Genomic DNA, 23,446 nt, shown 5'->3' with positions numbered 1-23,446 from the left:
AGCCCACTATCTGCAGCATAGACATTATACTAAATATTACAAAAACAAATCTTTTCAAAAATAGCTTAAAATGCTTTCAAATAAGAACAATCATGTCCATTATTAGATCAGTAACCTTGAAATACAATTTGTCTTTTTTGGTCTTACAAAAGTAAACCTCACCGCATAAAACACTGAACTGTATCATTTAACAAAAATATGTCATTTGTTGCCAAATTTGATTTTGAGATATGACCACAAAATGTTTATATTCCTTTGTATTTTATTGTTTTTCACAACATGAAGATAACGATATCTGAGGAACTACTAGCCCAATTTGGATGGATTTTTCAGAATCTTTTTAGCTTGTTATATGGACTAAAATTTTGATTGAAAAATTGAAAATTGATCTAAGTTGACACACACTCATTTGTCTTGGACGTTGGAGCATATCTTTGGCAAAAAATAATGTGTAGACAGATGGATAAAAAATGCATGTTATAAATCAGACAATGAATCAATAACACAGGAAACTGCCAGACACTGAGACAGATAGATCTATGAATAGGTTATTCCAGTTGAAATTACATCTCCCTATGGAATACATGACCTAATCTTCCACACATGGGGTGTAGATTTCAAACGGAGTCACCCATTCAGGTAGCCTCATTTGAAATTCACACTCCCTGTGTAGGAGATTAAGGTAATGTTTTCCATAGGGGGTGATGGAATTCAACTGGAATGTCCCAATTGAGTTCTTGGTGAAAATCAGCGCAGGATGCAACCTACTTATGCTGCGGAATCAATTGCAATCAATTACATACCTTCTTATGCGTTATCAGAATCTTAGGACATAGTGAATGATTTCTTGCAGTAATTCAATTTAAAGGCACATTCATAGGCAGGATTCATATAACAGAGTGAAATGCTCTGCCTGCTAGCTATAGGCTTCATCATAAAAGGTCTAAGTTTTAAGATATTTGCTCAAGAGCTATCTCAAGAACTCCTGAACTAATATTAGGCTTGTTTGTACTCATTTTAATGCATTTTTTCATGCTGATTCCAAATATGGTCATGAAAATGTACAATTCTGAAATGTTTGCATTTTTAAGAAAATCTGAAATTTGTCGATGTCTGCTGGAGAGGATTAAGGCATATGAGACCCAGCAAAAAACAAAAGGTTCTACAGAAAACATTTTTAATGTCGGGTTATATAAAGGGTGTAAACCTTTAATAACATTCAAAAACACTTCTGAAAAAAACCTGCTGCAAGACATTCTAACATAATGTTATTTAAGTGTTGACAAAATATTTTGCAAAAATGTTTGCCTAAAATATTTTGTAATAACATATCATAAATGTTGTATTGTTTTTTCATTTAAAACATTTGAAAAAACGTTTTCACAACTTTATAATAACCCAACATGTTTGCTATTAAAAACAATTTGACCAAAACCAATACAGGTTTGTAAATGTTTAAAAATAATTTTTGTGTTTCCTGTGTATGTGTGTGCATCCTAGTATTATGCAGCTAAATAAAACAAACAAAAATTGTTGGTAGTAGTGTTCCATTCATCACCAAAATACATCAAAATTGTGCTTTAAATGGCTAAAACCTGGGATTTTTCGGGGACTTGTCCTCTGGTCCACACCAGTAGACCCGACATAGCCTCCTGGATCCCAGCTGATGGTGCATCCTTGATACACCCTCTAATGGTTGCTAATTTTTATATATTTTTAACGGGATATTACTGTAACTACATTCTACATAGTTATTACTGTGTCTTCTTGGCATCATCAAATTGGTTGAAATTGACAATCTATAGCCGGGACCAGGTTAAAGGCATCTCAAATTTGAATGGTTTCAATTGCATTTTTTTGAGAAGTGTTGAAACCTTAATTCGGCTAATTAATTTAGAGTCTACATTCCCCCTGTGAAAGATTTTGGAATTTTTTCCACAGGTGAGGGAGTATGAATTTCAAATGGAATAATTAACCAATGGTATTTGAAACTTACCTTCTATCTGTCTCAGAGGGTGTACAAATTTAAATGAAGCTGTCAGATGTGTTCATTCCATTTGAAAAGTCACACTCCCCCCTGTGGGAGATAGTTCCAAAATCTTCACAGGGAGTGTGAATTTTAAATTACTTGAATATCCTTGCATGAAAGCAAAGTCTTTTCATCTACTGCTGGTTCAAACAAATGAATCAAACACAACACCTGTACAGCCAAAATATCAGTTCAATACCAGTTCAAATCCATACACCCCCTATGGAGGACATGACTTTAACCTTCCATACAGGGAGTGTGAATTTCAAATGGGGTTACCTGAATGGGTGACTCCATTTGAAATCTACACCCCCCCTGTGTGGGAGATTAATTTCATGTTTTTCATAGGGGGTGTATGCATTTCAACCGGAACAGCCCAATAGTATCAAGTGTGACCTAGAAATCATCTCGCTTTTTGCACAATCTAATCAAGTGTTTTAAAACATGGAAGATTCTAGCTGCCGAACAGGCTACTTTGTGAACAATATATTAGCCCTACAGCAATTTCTGAGAACCTCAAGATGGTGGCTGATCAAAAAACACAAGAGATCATCTTTAAATTCAAAATAGGCTATTCCATTTAAAATCCACACTACCCCTGTAGAAGATTTTGGAAATATCTTTCACAGGGGGAGTATGAACTTCAAATGGAATGAACCCATCAGGCAGCTCCATTTGAATTTCATACACCCACTGAGAAAGATTCAACCTGAACTTTCCACAGAGGGTGGTTAGTTTTAATAGAGTTGGTTAATGTGCTAATTCCTTTTAAAACTCATACTCTCGCTATGGAAAATATTTCCAAAATCTTCTACAGGGGAAGTGTGGACTTTTAATGGAATAGCACAATTAAGAGCACTTAGCATTCGATCCTACATGTACATACTATAAGTATGGTTGGACTATTTAGTACTCTAAAGTAAAACTTGAATATAACTAATACATGCACCATAATATTCTCACCGAGTAATTCATAAAAATAGACTAGCTTAGATACAACCAAGTGCATTTTATATGCCAATTTGTTAAAATACATCAATTTTAAATTTGGTAAATTTGTGCATACCCACAGCTCTTGCTATCTGATACAGCCAATCATGTGGAATTAATGAACGCATAATTCATGTATGCAACACACCCCACTAATGACTTGCTATCAGCTGCAGCAAATATGATGCAATCCAGCAAAAAATAAGTCATGTATTTTCAGCAAAATCATATTTATCAAGATTTCATGTGATTCACGGTGTCAATAATATTGGACATAGAGTACTTAAGTTATATCACTTTTAAATTTTTTAAACTGTTGGCAATTATATAATGTTGTGGATCAGTACTGGCACATATATCAAATCACTTAAGCCGTACATTTCTCCTGGCTCCCCACCGGGCATTAATAATGAACGGTCCCTTACATTGATTCCACTGTCACTAGGATTTTATCAGGCCATTTGGCAAACAACAATAAGGGCACCAGTATGACCATCCAAAACAGCTCCTCAATTATACATCTGGATGGAGTGTAGTGGTGGCACCCGGAATTTTTTGGGGGGCATGGGGAAAAAAAGTGAATGGGGGCAAAATTGACAAAATTACTGCAAAATGTGGACATTTTCATAATTTTGGGTTTTTGCTAGGGGTAATCAGAACTCTTACCCCATTCCCCTGGTGCTGCCACTAGTGAGTGGGACAAGTGAGATAAAGTGTCTTGCCCAAGGACACAACACATTGGTGTCACAGCAGAGTTCAGAATTTTTACAATGATTTTTAATTTAGGGATTTTTCTTGATCATGGGTTGCAAGTTCAAGCCAGTATTTCACACCTTCCATATCCACAGAACTTTCTAGATTTTAATTACAATAGCATTCCCCAGGGGGAGTCTAAATCAGTCCATTTAGTTCAAGTATATGGACTGTTCCATTTTCATTGTAATGCAGTTTTTCAACTTTGTGTAATAACAATAGAACGTGCATAATTATTTAGGACTCTTGGTGCTACTTAGCAACCAAGATGCATTTTATTTCACTTGCATTTTTGAGATCTTGGAGTAAGCAACACGTTTTTGCGATGCATCAATTTAAATTGTAGTTCAAAAAGATAGTCAAGTATTGAGACTTCTATCTAGTTTTGCTTGTGAAGCAAATTGGCCAATTTTTTGTTCTACAACACACCATCTGTGAGATGATATCCAGAAAAGCTAGTGTAGCCTGGAGTTGTGTGATGACGCCATCTGCATTTTCCTGCAAGTCAACTGAGACATAATATGAAGTGAGTAAATTTATCTATATTTACTGAAGTGTTTTATGCAAATGCATGCTCTGTTTTAAGTAATTATTCATCCAAACATGATAGCTGGTGATTAAAAGTGAATATTTAACTTCATCTTGAGACATTTATGCATACTTGTGCACCTAAAATATTGTCATATTTTCTATTGGAAATCATTTGAAATAATGCTAGTTTTAATTTCCCTGCCTGGATTTGAACCCACAACATCACGATCATGAGTTGTCAACCATGCTCTTGAAAACAAAGGAAGAGGCCTACGATCATACACTGGAACATGGAAACATTCAAACAGTACAAACTAGCTCACGAGATCAAATTACTGATGCTTAATCGTATTCTTAATATATCAATATACAAGGGAAAGAAGAATTACGATCGCACACTAGCACAATTAAACATGAATTTACAAATGGAAACATAACATGCATAGGCAGATATACCCAGTAAAAACTCGGACATACCTGCTTGTGCGAGGACTCGAACCCCAGACCTCTCGCTTGTTGGGCGAACGCTCTACCACTGAGCGACACAGACTGTCCCTGATAAACAGGACTCAAGTCTGGTACTTATATGGATATGAGCAGTCATGTGGGGTAAACAGTACAAACAACACATTACAGTGCTCTTGACTTTTCATAATAAAAAAACAACAATGATTGGCTAACTCAGACTTACAAAATAAGTTCATTGAGCTGTTATTATCCAAGGGCAGGTCCACAGAGGAGAAAATACGGTGCACTCCCCCTAAAATCCCCCAAAACATAGGAAATTATGCAAAAATCAAGAAAAATCATGTCAAATCAGCCCTGATATAAAAAATATAATAGCTATTTTTATCACATTGACTTATTTATACTTATCAATCAATTTTAGATCAGTTCACGGAAACTACAGTTCATATCTACATTTCTATTTAAGACCATTTTGACTATTTTGGTCATGTCTATGTTATTTAAAACACATTTCCCAAAATAGGAATCCTTTATTCACATGATATTCATGTAATTACCAAATTTCAAAGTTTATAAGTTTAGTAGTGAAGCAATCTTAATGCATTTCAGAATGCCTAAGTGAGTGTAACTTGCGCACTTATTAATTCTTTATACTTGTCTCATTTCAACGTTATTCGCATTTCATATATATTCTGTGTACACTTCCTTTCCTGTATTAGTGGTTTGTATTTAAGAACTGATGTTGTATAATTGTGAAAATTGAACTTTAAAATGTGACTTCATCGTATGCTCATGTCAATTGTAAATAGAAATAACATTCTTAATATATAAAATATAAAATAATCAATCAAACATTCTTAATCAGTGGGAGTGGTCTAGTTAATAGACACATAATATGATTGGACAATCGCATGATTTGGTGCCATCTATCAGGCCGAGACGACCCCTCGTCATCACACGTATTGATAGCACGTAACACACTTGTAGAGGTGCGAGTATGTATCACGATGTATGCGAGACTAAGCGGAATATCTTGCGATGCTAGCAGTATGCATAACAGAATACATGAAGTTGTAAACAAGTTTTGTTCATTTTATAATAAGGGGAGTTTTTGTAACGGTAACTTAGTTTTTGCTTAAAAAGAGTTTACAGTTATTAAAATAATACACCGGTATCCACTACTCAAAATATTAGACCTGCTTCTCGTCTATCACACGGTAGAGCATAGTAAAAACAAAAATCCCTATCGCTTATCCTCTAAATATAGAAGACAACATATAATTACATCATTTTTGCATTTGGTATAATGCATGGGTACTACAAAGACAGTGCCTAGAATTCACCCCATAGGCATTACCGGCCAAATTATTAGCCTCTAAGAACTATTTTGATTGGTCCCAAAGAGAGGTATATCAGGCATAGAGCCAATCAGAGATATGGTAAGAATCAGTAGGGCTGAAGGGGATCCATGTGATAAGTGTTGCCTTCTCCTATTCCTTTTGAATATGTTGACCAAAGCTACAGAAAAAGTTGCTTATTTATAATGAAGTAAATATTAGGGCTGAGGTGGAGAAGTCTCTTGATTTTATTAACAAAATGTAAGTCAAGAGAGGTGAAAAGGTGGAGCAGGAAACAATATTAAAACCTACATTTTGAAGTGTTTATCTTGCATCTTTATATTACTGTATTGGTTGTTTTGGGCATTATTGGTACCTTCCAGTAACATCTGAGTGTTTAATAACCTGCGAAAAGCGACTTTATTAAATACCATGACATTTTCAGTGAAAACGGAGGATCATTTCAGAATGAAAAGTAATAAAAAGAAAACAAATTTCAAGATTTCTATCAAAGGGAATGTGACCCAATTGTGAAAGCCTCATCCCCAATTTTCCTTCATCAAAACTAAGTTTTTGGTATCAACAGAAAGCTGAATACATTTGTGAAGGTTGTCAAAACCTCAAAACCGGGGAGTCAGTTGAATAGTTTAAAGAATGTAATTTTATATTTTACATCTAGTGAATATAGCAAATTATGTTATTTACTAAAGATAGCAAATTATGCTATCTACTGAAGATAGCAAACAAACCCATCCAGTGAATATAGCAAATTATGTTATCTACTAAAGATAGCAAATTACGCTATCTACTGAAGATAGCAAATAAACCCATCTAGTGAATACAGCAAATTATGTTACCTACTGAAGATAGCAAATTATGCTATCTTCTGAAAATAGTAAACAAACCCATCTAGTGAATATAGCAAATTATGCTATCTACTAAAGATAGCAAATTATGCTATCTACTGAGGATAGCAAACAAACCCATCTAGTGAATATAGCAAATTATGTTATTTACTGAAGATAGCAAATTATGCTATCTTCTGAAAATAGTAAACAAACCCATCTAGAAAATATAGCAAATTACGCTATCTACTGAAGATAGCAAACAAACCCATCTAGTGAATATAGCAAATTATGTTATTTACTAAAGATAGCAAATTATCCTATCTACTGAAGATAGCAAACAAACCCATCTAGTGAATATAGCAAATTATGTTATTTACTAAAGATAGCAAATTATCCTATCTTCTGAAAATAGTAAACAAACCCACCTAGTGAATATAGCAAATTATGTTATTTACTGAAGATAGCAAATTATGCTATCTTCTGAAAATAGTAAACAAACCCATCTAGTGAATATAGCAAATTATGTTATTTACTGAAGATAGCAAATTATGCTATCTTCTGAAAATAGTAAACAAACCCATCTAGTAAATATAGCAAATTACGCTATCTACTGAAGATAGCAAACAAACCCATCTAGTGAATATAGCAAATTATGTTATTTACTAAAGATAGCAAATTATGCTATCTACTGAAGATAGCAAACAAACCCATCTAGTGAATATAGCAAATTATGTTATTTACTGAAGATAGCAAATTACGCTATCTACTGAAGATAGCAAACAAACCCATCTAGTGAATATAGCAAATTATGTTATTTACTAAAGATAGCAAATGATGCTATCTACTGAAGATAGCAAATAAATCCATCTAGTGAATAGAGCAAATTGTGTTCTTTACTGAAGATAGCAAATGATGCTATCTACTGATTGCTATTATGCTATCTACTGAAGATAGTAAATTATATTCTTTATGTCGAGTGGCAAATTATGTTTCCTACTTCCTACTTCAAATGGCAAATAATGTTCCCTGATGAGAGATAGCAAATTTTGCCATCTACTATCCCAAAATATTTTATCAAAAATCTTTTGAATTCTTTTCATAAAGATGAGGGCTAAGATGAGTAAATCTGAAAAAGTATGAAAAATCAAGACCAGCAAGTAGACTTATCAAGATAATTTCGACTAACCATTGTTTTGTAATCATACTTTGCGCTTCTTCCTGGTCTTAATACAGCTGTCTGACCCAAGCTCTTATTATTCTTTATGCTTATTCCCTATTCACTTCTTCTATTTTTAAGTTTAGATTAGTATTTCCATGGAGATAGGTCAGTTTCACTGAAGGTAACCTAATTATTATTTTAAAGGTTAATGACTGTGCACCTGCTATGATGATATAAGTCAAGAGAGAGGTGGAAATTAGAGCACAAAAAAACTTACATTTTGAAGTTTTTATCTTTCTAATACTGTTTTGGTTGCGTTGGTTATTATTGGTATTTTCAAGTAAAATCTTCGTGTTTAATAGCCTACAAAAAGCAATTTTCTTAAATTCCATGACATTTTTCAGTAAAACTGAGGATCATTTCAGAATAAAAAGTAATAACAAGAAAATAACAAATTTCAAAATTCCTATTAACTATTAAAGGGATGTGACACAATCGACAGTCTCATCCCTCATTTTCTTCATAAAAAATAAGTTTTGGTATCAGCAGAAAGCTCAAATTTTTTTTCATTACCTCAGTAAAATTTAACACATGAGGTATGTTTTATTTAGATGGTGTGAAAGAAGAACATGGTAAATTGTAGTAACCAAACCAGAAGAGGAAGTACACTGTCCTATGGGGAATTGTTATACACATTTTTGACGCATCATGTGTCGTATGTCAATTTTGAATGGAGAATTATTTTTCAAAATATTTGACATACAAATGCAAATTATTGCTAAATTTTGGGCTCTTGCCAGAAAAAGCCACCGGTACATTATTTGCCCTCAATGAGCAACAAATCAAAATGGTAGATTTACCATAGCGCTACACATGGGGCAATTATGAGCAAGTACTCTTAGGGTATAATCTCTATGGTGGATTTATCATAGCATACACACAGGGCAATTTTGAGTTGGTACTCTTCGATAATCTCTTTGATGATCATACCGGGGGTCACTCCCATTGTGACCTGTACACCATCCGCGATAATCAACATTTGAAAAGCACCTAAACAAGGATTTAACCCTTGGCTAAAATAATACCCTAAATAGGTGTTTTCACACCCTAAACAGGGATTTTATTCCTTGCATCAAATTTCATACCCTAAATTTCATTTCCGCGTATTAGCAATTGCAATTTTGCTACCCTTTTTCCAATATTTCATGTTTTGACACCCTAAACACGTTACGCTGGCGTATCGTGCTTTCCCACTGAAAAACTACCCTTTTACGCGTTTTTCATTATCGCGGATGGTGTACAGAGCCACAATGGGAGTGACCCCGGGGATCATACCTCCCAGCATAGAACTACAAATTTGAATCTGTCACAAATATATTCTATCAAATTGAAAAAGTTTTGGACAAGCAACTTTCAATTATACGCTCTGTCTGGTTTTCATCACCAAATGCTACAACAAAATAAGACATCAGATGTGGTACTAGTATTCAACTTGCCGCTGCCCAGGCCAGAAATAGGTCAAGCTGCACTTATTAATAGATGATAACAAACGATTTTTCTTAATTAAGACCCTATTAAAGCCACAGGCATTTCCGAGGATGATTAATTGATAGTAATTACGCCACTGACGACATCCTACCCAGATTCCCATCTCAAATATTGGGCTATTCCAGTTGAAGTCCTTACATCCCCTATGGAAAGCATAACCTTAATCACCCATACAGGGGTAAAGATTTCAAATAGAGTCACCCAATCAGGTAGCCCTATTTGTAATTCACACACCCTGTGTGGAAGATTAAGGTCATGTCTTCCATAGGGGTGTATGGATTTCAAATGGAATATCCCATTTTGGCTTGTGCATGGACATTGTTTGGTCCATCCCTGAGATTCTATATGGTTGGTATGCAGGACAGGTTACTTTGATGAGTTCTATTTCTGTTTCATGAAGTTTTTATATCAAAAAAGTCTAGACCTCTAGATTTCTAGTGTATAGCCTCAATATAATGGGCAGCAATAACAAGTAGGCTTTACATAAGGTATAAGGTACTAAGTGGGAGAAGGCTTGGTTTATCCCGATTCCATGCTCCCTCTCACAGGTTTTCTTTGGAATCTCTGGTTTCCTCCTGTTTTCAAAAATCGGTGATTAGTTGTTTGGTTATCAAAATCTTCCTTCACCCAATGGAATTTGGGAGCTGCACAGAAAATTGGTGGATGTTATAGCAATTTAAGTGCAGATAGGTTTGCGCTGAAACCGGCCACAGCCTAGTTCATATGATCAGATTGTTTATTATTATATTATTGTAAGTGTGCTTACCTGTAAAATGATTTCTTCAGTAGAATATTTTTCAGAAAGCGCTGCTGTTACTGCTATATGTGGAAGACAACTGAATATTCCGGCGATAAACGCCAAAGGGCGCGATAATGGCAGCATAGTATACACAGTAAGCGTAACAAACATGACAAGCGCCACCTCGTGATGTGGCACATAGATGTTGTGACAGGCAACTAGGAGGTATAGCATCATAAGTAATGTGAACCAGACTAGGAGGGAGATTACTTGATGGAATTTGTTGAATAATATATCCGAAAGTATCCTAGACCAAGCAGTAGTAGTAAGAATAATGTGATGGCTATAAGAGTGCCCGTTCTTGCCCATCCTTCGTTGCGCTCTGAAAATACAAAACACACATAAAGCTAAGATTAATAAATGACAAGGGTTTCTACCTTAATTAACCTTCACCTTATTTGGGCTGTTCTGTTTAAAGTCCACACTCCCCCCGTAGAAGATTTTTTAAATATCTTCCACTGGGGAGTATAAATTTCAAATGGAATTACCACATTAACCAACTCTATTTGAAACTCAACTCTTCCTCTGTGGAAGATTCAGGTTGAATCTTTCTCTGAGGGTGTATGAAATTGAAACACAGCTGTCTAATGTGTTTGTCAGTCAGTCTGGGAAATACACCCAGTCGGGGAAAGTGCACCTAGTTGTCAGAAAATTGACACAGACATTCACTTTAGTCAGTTAGATGGAGGAAATGCACCCAGTCTGGGAGAATAGCTGAAAATGCACCAAATCCAGGGAAAAGGGGTAGAGGGTGGCTGCAATACATTTAAAAGTATTTAATAATAATTAAAAAAGCCACTTTTGTAGCAACCTCCCCCTAAAGATGCATGAAAGCTAAGATTAATTCACCTCATTTGACTAGGGCTGTAACAAATACATAATTGCCTTATTTGCAGCACAAATCACAGAATTGGCTGTAAATGCAGTTTTTGACATTTCAACTTTTGGTGATTTTTTCCCAAATTTTACAAAAAATCAAATATGAATAATCCACCTGGCTCTAGGTCCAAGTAATTCCTTTAAATTGAGGAGTCTCTTTAACTTCATCCTCGACTTACAAAAACAATATTTTTCATGGTAGGGTATAAGGTACTTAAAAGCATCTTGCAAAACAGAAAGACAAACAAACAGATATAAAATGCAGGTACACCATTTGTTTTTGTAATAAATAATTGCTAAAATAAAAAAAAAAAGTGTCATACAACTGAAACACTTAAAATTGTTATAGATCTTATTACAATTATTCGGAATAACAAAATAGTTTCATGGTTTTGAAGGGTATAGAAAACACTACTTGTGTTGTCATGTGTACTTGTGTAGGGTGTGATTTTATGCAAGTGATACTGGTAGATACCTGTTAAGGGTGCTTGAAAGTACACTGCACACAAAAAGTATCCAAACACTTATAACAAAAGCTATTCTTAAAGACACAAAAAAAATAACAAAATAAAGTAGTTCATGGATGGAGAAATTGATGGAAAAATTTATTCTGCATATTCTGATACCTAATTCAGCAAAAAACTTTAATAGCAATTTGGATAAAAATGAAAGCTTTTCAAAAGTGACAAGTTTCCAATAACTTTTCCCTTGAAGCACACATAGAACACAGTGAAGTGAGTGTTAATCTATCAAGTTGGATTGAACCCATAACAATAGGCAGCAGAAATCACCTTGGGGAGGGAATATCAAAATTTGTCATTTTGATACTCTACCTTTTATTATTCAAGTGCGTATTGCTTAGTGGAATGAAGTCTCATCACGTCGAATCCGGTATCAAAGTACGCAGAACAAAATTATACATCTACCTATCACTTTGTTTTGTTATTTAGAAAAGCCGTTAGAAAAATACACTTAGTGCATTAATATGCATCAACATCTCAGTACATGTGCATTATTTTGCACAATTTCACTCTCAACAAGTAAGACACATTCATTAACCTATAATTAGTATCTTTAAGAAATTGCTTTTGTTTTCAGTGTTTGGATACTTTTGTGTGCAGCATACTTGTTTATGATGATAATACAAAGTGTAGTACTACTTGTGGAGTAGAGTCCCTCAGGATTCATGTACAAATAAAACAATCAACAAAAGATATTGAGATTTATAGTGAAATGTGCAAAAAAAATCACTACACAAAACCACAATGGGCACACACACTTGAATTGTTTGGAGAATTTAGTTGCTTATACAGGGTGTCCCAAAAAAAGAGGCCCCACATTAGGCCCTCTTTTTCTCCTATATCAGAAAAGTTGATCAAATATATTTTAGTATGTAAAGAAACCTTCAATCGTTAGCTTTAATAAACCAAAACAATTATTTCAATAGGCTCATAACTTTTGAAGATATGTCCTTTTAAAGAAATGTATCCGTTTTTCACTCTGTCCACGGAGGAGGTTTGGCTACTTCAAAGATTGAAAAGTGCATATACCATGCATGAATATAAAATATTCCTCGATGATAACTTTATAAAATAACAACTTTATTTAAGGGAATGGGCTTTACCGGTGGGTTTATGGGTTATGGATTTTGTTAAGTGTCATTAATTTGGGCGAAATTGATGTGGGATGGCACTTCTTTTGCTATACTTGCAATTACTTACTATCTCGTTTCTTGCTTTCTTTTTATTGACAACATAAGTCATTTCTCTTTTTGGAAAAAGGTAGCCCTTAAAAGGGCTCTTTAGTTTGTCTTTGGTTCTTTTGAAGTGAGTTTACTGTGCTGCTCTGCCCTCTACCTGGTTGCCTCCGTGATGATACAGGTTTCAGCCCTAGTTCTCATTGCATTAATTGCGTTGCGTACCATCCTTAAGGCCTTGTCGCCGGATACTTGCGAATGCAGCAATGTCTGGGGTTGCGAAGATGTTTGAAGCTAGCTGGTGATCCTCGCTTATAGTGAATGCTTTCCCAAGACTAATACTATTATCTATCCATGTCATTAACCGTGTGTTTCGTTTAAAACTTTGATGTAGCCAAACCTCATCCGTGGACAGAGTGAAAAACGGGTACATTTCTTAAAGTGGGCATATCTTCAAAAATTGTGAGCCGATTGAAAGAATTGTTTTGGTTTATTAAAGCTAACGATTTAGGGTTTCTTTACATACCAAAATATATTTGATCAACGTTTCAAAAATAGGAGAAAAAGAGGGCGCAATGTGGGGCCTCTTTTTTTTGGGACACCCTGTACGAGGGGCAGTCAGTATGTTTTAAGAGTGGACTCGTGACGTCATATGTGGATTGTTTTCATGGCATTTCTCAATGATTACATAAACACTGTACCTTTGTCTTTCAAACAACACATGTAAAAATTATATCATACACATGATTACGTAACAGCATTAGCATAAAATCAATATACTAGGGACACTGCCAAATCACGCAAAAAAGCGGGCCTTTTAAATTACAGCAAAGACACGTGTTTAAAATGTCCAAGAACAGAAAATGTACAAGGGGCATAAGGCTAGTTTTTGGCAAGAATAAACACTAGGTCCTCGGTTTGCAATTGGTAAAATATGAGACTTGTCATTAAACTGTGGTGGAAATGGGACGTCTGGAAACTTCAACAACTTTAGGGCTTGAATGGAAGCAAAATTATTCTGCAAAAATGGCGTTAATGATAAAGCAGTTATTACAAATGACATTAATTATCTCCAAAATGAAACAGACTAAAATATAATGACTGGTCACGTGTGAGGGCTAGTACTCAGTGCGATGATAACTGGTGCAAATCAAACAATAATCTGCGCATGCATGGTAGGATGACCGATACAACATGGTGGAAATGCACGAAAATGGCAAAATTCCATGTAAATAGGGCCTAAAATATTACAAAATGCTATGAAAATTTTAATTTTAATATTTATATGAATTTTTATGGATGATCTCAACTTGAAATGAACAGAAAAGTTTTAAAAATAAATTTCTTATTAAAACGATGGCCTCTCTCTCTGTACCACTACTTTTTTGTATAAATGTAACAATGGTAGAATAACAGTTATATTTTAATCACAGTTCAAATATTTTCTAGGGAGACTCCGTTTTAATTTTGGAGATTAGTCAACAGAAGCGGGCCAAAAAATTAAATTTCCACGTTTGCTATTTTGGCAATATCAAGATTTGTATAGAAAGAAAAGCCTTGTTTTTGTCAAAAATAAGACATATTTGACCATGCATTTTAAACAAACTAAAACCTTTACAGCCCAACAAACATGATTTAATGAACTGGTAGTTAGTGTTCTATTACTGTTCCAAAAGGCAGCATTCTCCATTCTTTAATTCCCGAGAAAATATAAAAAATACAACAATACCTCATTTCAGCCTCTTATTTCCCTGAACAAAAGCGACTCAATTTCACCAGGTGACTCTAGACCATTGATTTTATGCTAATGCTGTTACGTAATCATGTGTGTGATATAATTTTTGCATGTGTTGTTTGAAAGACAAAGGTACAGTGTTTATGTAATCATTGAGAAATGCCATAAAAACAGTCCACATTTGACATCACGAGTCCACTCTTAAAACATACTGACTGCCCTCGTAGTACTCAATACTCTGCTATTTCACATGGAGGTTTGTAATTCAAAAACAACAGGTATTTGATTCACAATAGATTGAGTTTGGGGAAGGTATCTCCCAGTGGTCCTGTCACAGTAACCCAGTTTTACATTTGTAATCTTTATTATCAAACAATCCATGATTTTAACATGTTTATTCTCTGTGATTCATATCCGCAGTGGTTTCAGACATTATCTTCAGTAGATAGCAGGCTTTAAAAAAAAGAAAATGCAAACCCAAAGAACATTCAGTAGTAAGTTTAATTCCACACATAAATGGATGGGGCTTATACATATCTAATTAACAGCGAAGACAAATTGTTGCATAATAGATGCTCAAATGGACAATGACCAATGTCATGTTTGTGTGTCACTCATGAAGGGCAAATAGTGTACCTCGCTTAATGAGGTAGAACCAAAGAGTACTGACTCTGCCATGTTTGAGTGTCACTCATGGAGGGCAAATAGTGTACCTCCCAATGAGGTAGAACCAAAGAGTACTGACTCTGCCATGTTTGTGTGTCACTCATGGAGGGCAAATAGTGTACCTCCCAATGAGGCACACCGTCATCCCTATATCTTCGTGTTAAAAATTGCTGTGATAGTACGATGAATCCTCACATTTTTCAACAACTACGCATGGTGATTTTGTTCGAGATAGGCCGTATGCGACTCAGGCTAAGCATACAATTTGAGATTTTGAGAGCCGGCCACACTGTTTCTATTCTATGTTTTACGATTTTTCGCATGATCAATATATGGCTGGTCGTAACCGCCTGGCGATGGAGCTGCTACTGCAGTAGCTTACTTTTAAGCTTCAGCGGAGCTAAATTGACCAATCATGTTAGATCTTTTCATTACGCGGAGCCAGTGGATGCATCCTCGTTGCAGAGAGAGAAAACTCTTGCCAAAATTAATGTTTACTATGGGGATTTTAAATGAATCGATTGTAAATAAACCACGACCAGTTGTACAGGATCAATACCATTGTTTGATTAGTGTATAGTCAATGTTACCTTGCATGCATGTGTCATGTGTGTGGCGCGTTTGTTTGTTTGTCTACTGTGTCAGGCCAGGATCACTGACACCCAGTACTGATACTCTCATACTATCACGGTGATCATATTGTTGAATGTTGTTGACTTTAAAATAATCATGATGCAGTCATGTCTACAGTAGAACTCACCACGACCTTTGAAGGACTTAAACCCTATTAAAAGCTATTAAACCAAGATAACACTCAATGAAAACAGCTCAACTATGTTACATCAGATCTTCTCTGGTTAAATACACACTGCACTTGTGTCTGTTTTACCTGTGCAATGAGCAATGAGCTGGTATTATAGTTTCAGTTGGGTGAGCGATTATAAAAGCGAACATAAGGTAACAATACTGTGGGCTTTTGCTTACGAAATGAGACAATAGTCCGCTTATTGTTAACCAGCGTTCTTGAAAATGAGAAGCTTAATGACTTAACACGGTTTAGAAATAATTTCTTCATATTTTTTGGTGTTATCTGTCGTTTACATATCCTTCCTAAAACACTAAAGTACCAATATTTCCAAACACCTAAATTAGCTAAAATTTAGGACATGTTACAAAACTATATTTTCTAGAATTTCAGAGAATACTTTAAATATTGGCGGTTATTTTTTTACACAGTGGCGTCAACTAGGCAATGGCCTATACTTCTAACATACACTATTTGTAGAGGTCACACGTCAATGGTGAGCGCACTGAGTATTGTGTATAGGAAAACGGACAGTAACTACAGTATGTATGGCCTACTACTAGTATATAAAGTAAATCCGAACTGGTTTGCAGTTTGCTGAAGGTCAATTCATGAGGGACACCGCCAAGTTATACAAATTGGCTCCGGCGATACACTGCAGATCGCAGAACTGTGTGCATAGTTTACCACCACTCTGCCTAGCTATATAGTTATGTACAATACTGTATGAGTTTCTTATGAGTGCATGTCCATCTTAATAATAAGTCAGTTCGTACTTTTCATAAACTACTTTTTGAATCATAACTTTCGTGACCGAGGATATCTTGCAACTATGTGACGCTTCGTCTGGCAAATTCTTAATGAATAAATTCGCTTCACGTAATGAGTAAGTCGTACTTAATTAGTCAGTTTTACCTCCGAGTAATGAAAAACTCTAACATGATCATGATTGGTCAATTGGGCTCCACGGAGCAAAAAGTCAGCTACGCGTAGCAGCTCCACGTTGTGGCGGTTGCGGCCTACCATATCAGTATCCCATATGATATTTCTATTGCAAGAAAATTTTATTTGTTGTCAGGTTTTATCTTAAATACACTAACTGGAAATTAAATACACTAATTAGTGAGGACCAGTATTTTGCTGTGGATATGTTTAACTGCAATTTGCGGGTAAAAAATTTGAAATCCTGAGTACAAATTCTGATCATATTCAACTCTTTGAGAAAAAATTTATATAAAAGAATGCATGTAAAATCCAGCTGCAATACAATGTACATTATTGACACACTATCCCTCTCTTTATCTACGTCAATAATAGAATATCGATTTCAATCGAATTGAATACATTGAGTTTGTAGTTGACTACTAAGCGACCTAAGCGATCGATTGCTAGCCAATCAGATAGAACTCCTTTTCTTGCGTTCGGTGAAATACCAGTCGCCCGTCGCTCACCAACGGAGTATTAAATTTATATTTATCGTATAGGAAGTCGACACTGTGTGAGGTAGAACCAAAGAGTACTGACTCAGCCATGTTTGTGTGTCACTCATGGAGGGCAAATAGTGTACCTCCCAATGAGGTAGAACCAAATATTACCAACTCTGCCATGTTTGTGTGTTTGTGTACCTCCCAATGAGGTAGAATCAAAGAGTACCGACTCTGCCATGTTTGTGTGTCACTCATGGAGGGCAAATAGTACTTCCCAATGAGGTAGAACCAAAGAGTACTGACTCTGTCATGTTTGTGTGTCACTCATGGAGGGCAAATAGTATACCTCCCAATGAGGTAGAACCAAATATTACCAACTCCTCCATGTCTGAGTGTTGCTCATGGAGGGCAAATAGTACTTCCCAATGAGGTAGAACCAAAGAGTACTGACTCCGCCATGTTTGTGTGTCACTCATGGAGGGCAAATAGTATACCTCCCAATGAGGTAGAACCAAAGAGTACCGACTCCACCATGTTTGTGTGTCACTCATGGAGAGCAAATCGGTACCTCCCAATGAGGTAGAACCAAAGAGTACCAACACTGTCATGTTTGTGTGTCACTCATGGAGAGCAAATAGGTACCTCCCAATGAGGTAGAACCAAAGAGTACCAACTCCGCCATGTTTGTGTGTCACTCATGAAGGGCAAATAGTGTACCTCCCAATGAGGTAGAACCAAAGAGTACCGACTCTGCCATGTTTGTGTGTCACTCATGAAGGGCAAATAGTGTACCTCCCAATGAGGTAGAATCAAAGAGAACCAATTCCACCATGTTTGTGTGTCACTCATGGAGGGCAAATAGTGTACCTCCCAATGAGGTAGAACCAAAGAGTACCGACTCTGCCATGTTTGTGTGTCACTCATGAAGGGCAAATAGTGTACCTCCCAATGAGGTAGAACCAAATATTACCAACTTTGCCATGTTTGTGTGTCACTCATGGAGGGCAAATTGTGTACCTCCCAATGAGATAGAACCAAAGAATACCGACTCTGCCATGTTTGTGTGTCACTCATGGAGGGCAAATAGTGTACCTCCCAATGAGGTAGAACCAAATATTACCAACTCCTCCATGTCTGAGTGTTGCTCATGGAGGGCAAATAGTACTTCCCAATGAGGTAGAACCAAAGAGTACTGACTCTGCCATGTTTGTGTGTCACTCATGGAGGGCAAATAGTATACCTCCCAATGATGTCTGAGTGTTGCTCATGGAGGGCAAATAGTACTTCCCAATGAGGTAGAACCAAAGAGTACTGACTCTGCCATGTTTGTGTGTCACTCATGGAGGGCAAATAGTATACCTCCCAATGAGGTAGAACCAAAGAGTACCGACTCCGCCATGTTTGTGTGTCACTCATGGAGGGCAAATAGTATACCTCCCAATGAGGTAGAACCAAAGAGTACCGACTCCACCATGTTTGTGTGTCACTCATGGAGAGCAAATAGGTACCTCCCAATGAGGTAGAACCAAAGAGTACCAACACTGTCATGTTTGTGTGTCACTCATGGAGAGCAAATAGGTACCTTCCAATGAGGTAGAACCAAAGAGTACCAACTCCGCCATGTTTGTGTGTCACTCATGAAGGGCAAATAGTGTACCTCCCAATGATGTAGAATCAAAGAGAACCAATTCCACCATGTTTGTGTGTCACCTATGGAGGGCAAATGGACCCCCTGGGGGGTCCAGGTGCCCACCTTAGGGCCCCAGGTGGGGTCCATGGGGCAGAGCCCCCAGAAGCTCTGGGGTTTTAACATTTTAAAAGGCCAAGGAATCCCTAATTTGAGGGGGCAAATTTTGATGTTTTTGCACCGTCAAAAGTGACAGACTCTTTCATAAATACTTTTTTCTCTCGAATGACTGATTTCCCAATGACCAACAAAGGTGGGGGCCTGTGCCCCAGCCCCACCCCCCCTTTGAGCACGGCACTGGTACAATCTTAAGTTGGCAATCTTTGCGTTTAATATCTTTGGTGTGGACATATCCAATAATGTTAGGCATTGACCTCAGCAGTCTAGTACATCACATAATAGCAGTCATATAATAACACCATTAGTCAGGTGTAGAGATAAGCACTCCAAGCATTTCTGTCTCATATATCAAAGGGTAAAGATCCCTGTAATCCATTTAACATGATTAATGTTTTTAGAGCTACTTGGTCATGTTGGTGTTCTGTACAATAAATCTTGGCCAGAATTAATATGGATCATTGTAATCCCTAACAATTCACCCACATGGAGGGTGAGGACTTTGCACTCCTGGTTTTGAACTTATTCAAAATGTGACTCCATGTTTTAACACAAAATCCTTTGCTGCACCATCATAAGTAGGGGGCCCATTAGAAGGGAAAATGGGGGGGTGGGCACCAATCTTTGTTAGTACATTTCAACAGATAGGCCTATCAGCTTTCCTGATATAATGGGCTATTCCAGTTTAAATCCATACACCCCTTATGGAAGACATGACCTTTTCCACACATGTGAGAGAGTGTGACTTTCAAATGAGGTTTCCGTGAAAGGGTTGCTCAATTTGAAATCTACATCCCCTGTGTGGGGAGATTCAAGGTCATATATTCCTTAGGAGTGTATGGATTTTCAATGGAATAGTCCAAAGCGAATCAAGCACAGTGTACAGCAATTTTCTCCAAGTAACACACACCCTGCTTCCCAAGTGACTTTATCTCTTTCATTCTGCCTTCTATTGATCCTAACCTTAATCCTAACCCTAACTTTAATCCTATCCTTAATCTTAATCCTTACCCTAACCTTAGTCAAGACCTTAATCTTAACCTTAACCCCAACCTTAATCCTAACCTTAATCTTAATCCTAACCCTAACCTTAGTCATAACCTTAATCATAACCCTAAACTTAATCCAAACATTAATCCTAATCCTAACCTTAATCTTTACCCTAACCTTAATCTTGACCTTTACCCTAACCTTAATCCTAACCCTAAACTTAATCCTAACCCTAACCCTAACCTTAATCCTAAGCCTAAATTTAATCCTAACCTTAATCCTAATCCTAACCTTAATCCTAATATTAACACTAACCTTAATCCTAACCATGCATCTAAACACCATCAACAATTAAGGTACTTGTTCTCACAACAGTCCATTGTGGTTGCTATAACACTATCGACCACAATGGCCTCATCCCAATGGTATAGTTCAATAACCTCAATTATACATTCATAGTGCAAATTTTACATCAAGTTGCAGAGTATGAATTTTTGTACCCAAATTTTCTTTCAATGAGTGTACAAATGTATGGGGGTTAATGAATTATGCCCTGATAGATGAGCATGTTGTGGATCCTGGTGTAAGCGTTCTCATCTGGATTTCATTGGTCCGCATGAACAGGATTATTAGACATGGTGTTATTATGATATCCCGGACACCACACTTTGACATGTTTATGTAGAGCATGGCATAATAACAAACTAACATGACACTGCAAGGTGTAAGGATTTATGCCTTTTACAAAATGGTCAGAAGACTGTCAGAAGATTGTATGTGTCTTTGTATTTTAGTGTCATGTACCACCTTCTTGCATTCCACTGATGAAGTACTGCATAGCAGGTCATTTTCGCAAGGTTTTTAATCCTTACACTTTATGCAGTTACATTGCAAAACTGACAATTTAAAAGCCTGCAAATATATTTTTGAAACCCCAACTGTTCAGTACATTTAGAATCATGAACAAATTTTAATACTGTTAAAATAGCCTGTTATACACCTGAAATATACACCAAGAGTCTAAATCTGACTTTTTAGCACGAAAAACACTATGTTTTGGGCCAAAATAGGGTACAATTGCAAAATGTTGCGCCCTTCGCACTCATTGGCCATCAAATAGCAGAACAAAAAACATCTTAATTTGTGGCTAAAATAATTTGATTCAAAAAAAGGAGAGAAGATGAACAAAGAAAGGAAAGGAGTAGTCCCAGTCCCGGACAGCAATTACGTGCATATATGTATGACTTAGGGTGATTGCATAATGCATCATGGCATCACGCAGGGATGCATGCATGCACAGTGGTTTTCCTTGTTAGATTTGGCAGTATTAGGGCACAGATATTGGAACACAACAATATATGTGATTAGGGTAAATCCACTTTAAATTGAAAATCTACTTTAAATCCAGATCCAATTCAGTATCAATCTGTATCTATCTTTACTATGTGGATGTTATCAATATAGGATCATGGCTCAAGGAAATAGACCACTGGTTCTTGTGGATGGTTCTTACTATTTGCATTTATTATAAACACAAATATTGATGTGAAAATGTCACAGGGGACACACTGAAGTGTTAAGGTTATTCATTATTTTAAACTGTTGTGATTTGGTAGTTCACAGTATCTTACGAATGGTTGTGAGCTTTGGCAAAAACTGCATTGCTCAATTCATAGCGATCGTGTAGAATAATTAAAATATCACAGATATACTTTTATAGGTGTTGCGGTTCTTGAGTTACGTTGTGAAGAGGGCTGAAACAACAACACTTTTGTAAAACGTACATAACTCATTAACAACAATAAATTAAGCAAGTTTGCAAAGTATACGATTTCTAGACTGAACTTTTGCAAAACATCAAGGTGTTAATTTTCAATAATATATTGATCTATGTAATAAAAATCAATTTTTAGATTGCTTCGACCAACAATACCTCGTCAACCCTTAAACAAATTCACCACTGCACTATTTTCGCTCACCTGGAACATTTTTGCTAGGTCAACTGGTGTCTTCAGCAGATGGTGATGCTGTGATGCTATTGTTCCTACAATCGGGATAGTCCTTTTTGATGACATCATATGATATCTGGTCACAGCATCTCCATCTGCTGAAAATGCTTATCGTTGGTGTTCTGGGTGAGTGACAAATAGTGTAGTGCTGAAATGATACTCACTCATTTTATACTACGTATATATTATGAGTATCCACTCGTACCCAGTGTTGAAGGAGAGCATGACCTAAGCAGTATTTGCACTCAAATATTAAGACAGATAAAGCTGACACACAAGAAGAATGGTATCGGTTCTATAAAGCAGATCCCAAGGCTTGTTATAAAGGCTTTCATTTTGACCCATTTGCATGATTTTCCTTGGGAGGGGGAAATGCCCAACATTTTAGATTTGATATATTATTGGCCTTAACTCAAGACCTGCAAGACCTATAGCTGGTTGGGAGGGCAAAGGGGAAGCCCCCTATGCTGGCATACAGAATTGTTGTAGATTTTTAAGCCTTTTTTTGACCATTTTTGTTACCAATGTCCCTCTGAAAGTCACCTTGTCCCCCCCCCCTTTGCTCCCTCCACCTAGGTTTCATTATCATTGGGGTATAGGACTTTTTATTTTTTCGGAGAAGAGCAGGAAGGGCAACTACTTGATTATATTTCTACATGTTCAAACTACATACTCTGAAAATTTTAGAAAATTTGCACGAGTCTGTTTATTTTAAATCACATTTTTGTTCCTAAAATGGGGGTTATAGCGCCCTCAACGGGCACTCTCTCCATAGGGCTACATGTAAAGACCAGTTATAGACAAATGGCCCTAAAATAAAAGCGGACTTGTGCGAATTTCCTCAAATTTTGCATATGATGTAGATTTAACATCTGGAATGTAATGCAAGTGATGTCGTTGCTGCTCTTCTAAATTCATTTTTAAAATGTCCGCCCCAGACCAAGATGCCTCCCCTCTGAAAAAATCTGGCTAT

The 23,446-nt window shown here is 36.4% G+C and overlaps 1 protein-coding gene across 2 annotated transcripts in view; it reads right to left on the bottom strand.

Moving 5' to 3' along the window:
* LOC140136295 (adenylate cyclase type 2-like) overlaps window positions 1–10,775 on the bottom strand; it is a 253,283-nt gene extending 242,508 nt beyond the window's left edge. For both annotated transcript variants that reach the window (XM_072158020.1, XM_072158021.1), the window contains exon 1: window positions 10,430–10,775. In XM_072158020.1, coding sequence (XP_072014121.1) covers window positions 10,430–10,771 — 342 coding nt within the window. In that variant the 5' untranslated portion in view covers window positions 10,772–10,775. The remainder of the gene's footprint in view (window positions 1–10,429) is intronic.
* Window positions 10,776–23,446: the final 12,671 nt, after the last annotated feature.

This window comes from Amphiura filiformis, chromosome 16 (assembly GCF_039555335.1).
Source record: "Amphiura filiformis chromosome 16, Afil_fr2py, whole genome shotgun sequence".
Classification (NCBI taxonomy): Eukaryota; Metazoa; Echinodermata; class Ophiuroidea; order Amphilepidida; family Amphiuridae; genus Amphiura; species Amphiura filiformis.
This window is presented reverse-complemented; position numbering and strand designations above follow the sequence as displayed.